The following is a 4,941-nucleotide window of genomic DNA, read 5'->3' on the forward strand; positions in this document are numbered from 1 at the left end:
GCTGTTCTGATGGCTTTTAGTCAATACAGTAAAATACAATCAAGTTAAACAGTTTGAATCTTAAATAATCAGTTAAATAATCATGGCATGTTTTACATTGTCTTTAGTAAATGAACACAAGGAAGAACATTATTGAATCTTTTTTATTTATATGCATCAGTAATGCAAATAATAATCAGCTGTATTTGCATTTTTGAGTGATGATGCAAGACAATATGTTACGTTTTAACTACATGTAATGGTGGAAAGCACTTATAGTACTACACAGTTATAGTATGGTTAGTACATAATACTGTGCTTCTTATTCCTCCCCTTTTTGTTAGGAGTGAAACCCAAGACTGGCTGGGCTGTGGATCCATTCGGTCACACTCCTACCCAGGCTTACCTGCTGAGACAAGCCGGTCTATCTAACATGCTGATCCAGAGAGTACACTACACAGTGAAGAAACACTTCGCCTCTCAGAAGACCCTGGAGTTCTTCTGGAGACAGAACTGGGGTGAGCAACTGATCTTGATGTAGGAAATTGAGGATAAAGTTATAGAAAATGACTATGCTTTTATGCATTGCTTTCATATTTATGATGATTTTCTGTGGAACTTTAAACTAGTAAATATGGTGCATTTGAATATAGGTCACTTACAATAAAATACCTGACATTTCAGTTTGACTCAAGTGGCAAAATCAGTGTTAAGGGGAAAGCATCTAAAAAAGAAAAATGAAGTCACCACCATGTCACTCCAACCCTATACAGCTATTTTCTTCCATAGAACACGAATGAAGATGTTTTGCAGAATCATTTTGCAGTTCATTTTTGGGTGAACTGTCCCTTTAAGTCTCTGACTCTAAAACTGACTGTGTGTCAGAGTGGCCTCACACCTTTGATTGGAAATCTCTGTAGGAGCCTGTTCTAATCACATGAGCTGCTCGGTGGTGCCATTCACACTTCCCATTGACTGAATCCATCTTTTATTTAGTGATTACGTTGATTAAAACCTGGGTAGGTGGGGGTGCTCGCTACATTTAGCCTCATGATTTAGAACTAGAGGTCGAAGTGAGATAAATCCAGTTTCCCATGAAGCATCTGCAGCTGCTGGCCCTGGAGCAGTTGGTAACAGACCTAACAAAAGCTCGTCTCCCGTTCCAGATACATCTCCATCACTGGAGGTCATTCAGACCCTCACCCTGAAAGATAATCACACAAACTGAGATTTTGACAGGAGCTGTAATGATCAACCTCAACCAAATGCGCTTGAAGCTATGTTGTGGGTCTGCAATGGGTTGATATTGCTTGTCCAGCATGTTTTTTAACTTTCTGCTCGGGGTTAAACCCAGCGTTTTGATTGCTTGAGCTCCTCAGACTCCTCAGGAGGTCAGAAACCACACAGGAAGCTTGGTTAAATTAATGATAATAATGGTGCAGTGACCGTGCATCACACACCCTAGACTCTTTCCTCAGCATTTCATCATTTATGGCTGGATAATTATTGTTTGGTAACATCCTGCATGTAGCTACACGTCAATAGTGTTCAGCTGAACACCTCATGCCAAATGTTGTATCATGAAAAAGAAAAAAAACTCCAGTTTTTTGAGCTGTTACAAGGAATAAACCATGCAGAGTGTCAAATTTAGACACATTTGTGCCACGAATGTTGTTGCATTAGAAAACAAAGTACAAACTAAGTACAAAGCACAAAGTTCAAACCAAGTATTTTTCAAGCAAAATAAATGCACAGAAAAAATATTAATAGATTTTAAATAATAAAACAATTCATAGTGTTCAGATTGATGCATTTGGACACTTTTTAGTTATGAAGCATTATCAATGCGTTCCAAACAGCATACATTAATAATAAATGCATTAATAGAAATTAAAATGCAAAAATAAAATAATTAATTAATAAACAGAAGGGAGAACAACGGCAGCCATGTTGTAGAGTTGTTTCAATGACTATAAGGGCCCTTTAAAAATATTCTTTGCACTGCTGCAAAACCTTTCAGTCCAGACCACACTTCACAAGTCTGAAAATTGCAATTCATCTGTGGTTTCATAAAAATAATATCAATTATTATGAACTTTTTAAAACCTAAAAATAACCGGTTACAAATACAAAGGCTTTAAAGGTTAAAAATTTTAAGCATTTGTTTTTGTAACTGTTATTTTTGGTCTCATTATAATGTAAATTTGTTTGCTTTGTTCTTCTAATGAAGGATATGAAAGAAACAAAGGTGTATTACAGAAGCTTACCTAATAACTTTTCATTTATTTTTTAACTGAACTCACTAAGTACATTTGCTTATTGCTATACTGCTGAACTACCAACTGTTTCTCTTTTATTTTTTATGAATTCAGCTAATAGGCTATATGTTAAATATTAAAATGATTATTAAAATAAATCAAACGATAAAAAAATATTTAAAACATGAAACGTTTGAAAAGCAGACTTCAAAAAGTCTAATCATTTTAAAGCATTTATTTTAGTTAGTTTTGCATTATGAAAGTGTTTATTAGTGAGGCAAAATCATGTGTAAATATTTCATGTTAAGTATAACCTAATTAGCAGCATCAGCCTTTATGCATTTAGAAAGACACTAAGCCCTATGTCCAAATCTCTTACTATGTAGGGCAAAGTTTCTCAATCCGTAAGTGCCTATATTTAATGTGATGAACTACACCTGTGGTTACTGACCTCACTAAAAACCTCACTAAAAGTCTGTTTTTTGGAGCTGCTATATGTTGCTTCATTGGTCGTTATTCTCTAATGATTTGAATGAAAAATAAGAGCTGAGGGAAATGAGTAAAACGATACAAGGGCTGAATTGGAGCCAGCTTTTCTCAGAACGGCAAACAAAAGAGAAGTCAGAGGAAATGCCATCCCACATCCCATCTATTGTTTTCCATTGTCTGCCTGTTCAGTGTCGTGCATCTGTTTGAGTTATGCTGTTTTTTCCCAGACCTAGTGTTAAAAAACCCTGGAAAAATGGGCTCCGAACTTAGATCTCTCTGACTGTAACTGGTGCTGAACAAATATGATTACAGTTCATTTGGCTGTGACAGCGTGCTCTCTATGCCAGGCTGAATTAGCTTTCTACTCAATGTAATTCCATATATCACCATTTAACAGACAGCCAGACTACTCTGTGCTTCACATCTGGTCCCTTTTTTAAAGGAAAATCTTGCATTATTTATTCGCACAGCTTTTATGAAGGTCAGTCTGGAGCACATGCGGTGCTGAATGGGTAATTGAATATTTTTATTACAAATAAAATATGATTTGATTTTGACATTAGTGGATCATTTCATGATTTAAAGCCCTGAAAGTGAATGGACTTGTAGATGTTTGTCAAAATCGCACTATGAATTATGTGCAAACTAAACGTTTTCAGCGTGTAACAAGGGAAAATAGGAATTGATCCATCTTTAAGCAATTGGTTGTATCAGGGAAAAGTGGGTGTTGTGTACTTATTTTCAAGAAAGGCCCAAAATTGAAAGGGCTTGGTGACATCAGCAGAAAAGGAAATGAGTTTCAGAGTTATTGTATGATGCTATTTTATTTTACTTGCGTAATAACAATACTAACTGTAAAACTGAAATATATTAGTCTTTAGGTGCAGAATTGAAATAGTAAATTTGCGGCGTTGACCGACTGAGAGCTGCTTGATTTGAAAGTGATTCCTGCATAATCTGTGCCTCATCTATCGCTGCACTATTAACAGTAGACCGTGTACCTTTTTTTGTTCGTGAAATTTAGGTGAAATTTTGCCAGTGTGGCCACACAAGACTAGTAAGTTTGCATTTGTTTTTGATTTCAACAGATCAGGACTCAAGTTCAGATATTTTGTGTCACATGATGCCATTCTACAGCTACGATGTTCCCCATACATGTGGTCCTGACCCAAAAATCTGCTGCCAGTATGACTTTAAAAGGCTGCCGGGAGGAAGAATCAGCTGTCCATGGAGAATTCCTCCTCAGGCTATCACAGATAACAACGTACAGGAGAGGTACAGCCATACACACCAGTCACAGACATTAGGAGCTACCATATTTACTCATGGCGACCTAGAAATAACAATGATTGTTTCTAACTATGTCTTAAAAAGGTCTGTCTGTTTCAATAAGTTACAGTTTTTAATCCCTTTTTTGTGTCATTGTTTGTGGATTTGTGTTCCCTCAATTCTGATTAGTTTTAGATTTCCCTCCACTTAGTTTATTCTCTCCATGTGTAGAGCTCAGACGCTACTGGACCAGTACAGGAAGAAATCCAAACTTTTTCGGACCAATGTGCTGCTGGTACCACTTGGAGATGATTTCCGCTACACTGAAGCTGTTGAATGGGACCAACAGTTTGATAACTACCAGAAACTCTTTGACTACATGAATTCTCACCCTGAGCTTCATGTCCAGGTCTAGTATCCTTAGACAGACTTCAGTGTTTCGTTCAATTGACCTATCGGTAAGCCCCACCCCCCTTAGTTACTGTTGCTCACTCGGACAAACAAATGGAGTCTTACAATGACAGCTGTGAGTGAAAACCTTCTTCCGAGGTGTTTCTGATCAATTTGGGACACAGATGGACCTTCAAGTGGGACTTAAATATGCCATGGAGGGATATATAAAATATATTAAAATAAATATGTAAAAACGCAGATCACAATGCAAACGGGAGAATTATTTTACGGTCGTCACGATCGCAATGACAACATGCAGGATCAACACCGTTCATATACCGCAGAGTAAGATTAAATTAATTTACATTTAACCAGATTAATATGGAGAGTCACCGTCTAATATAGACCTTCGTTTATGTGTTTTTGACTTTCACTGCACGGTACATGACGTGAGAACAGTTCGCTATTTAGGTTTGTACGTTAGCATGGACTCACTAACTTTACCGTTAGCTAGTTTTAGCCAGAGATACCTTGCTAAAGCACAAGATGACAT

The 4,941-nt window shown here is 36.9% G+C and overlaps 1 protein-coding gene across 1 annotated transcript in view; it reads left to right on the top strand.

Annotated features, from left to right (window-relative positions):
• The window catches only part of LOC107751258 (alpha-mannosidase 2-like), a 47,727-nt gene that overhangs the window by 16,334 nt on the left and 26,452 nt on the right, over window positions 1–4,941 (top strand). The window contains exons 5-7 of the mRNA XM_016566938.1: window positions 324–497; window positions 3,815–4,001; window positions 4,227–4,404. Coding sequence (XP_016422424.1) covers window positions 324–497; window positions 3,815–4,001; window positions 4,227–4,404 — 539 coding nt within the window. The remainder of the gene's footprint in view (window positions 1–323; window positions 498–3,814; window positions 4,002–4,226; window positions 4,405–4,941) is intronic.

Source organism: Sinocyclocheilus rhinocerous, unplaced genomic scaffold, assembly GCF_001515625.1.
Source record: "Sinocyclocheilus rhinocerous isolate Xijiao unplaced genomic scaffold, SAMN03320098_v1.1 scaffold1083, whole genome shotgun sequence".
Lineage (NCBI taxonomy): Eukaryota > Metazoa > Chordata > Actinopteri > Cypriniformes > Cyprinidae > Sinocyclocheilus > Sinocyclocheilus rhinocerous.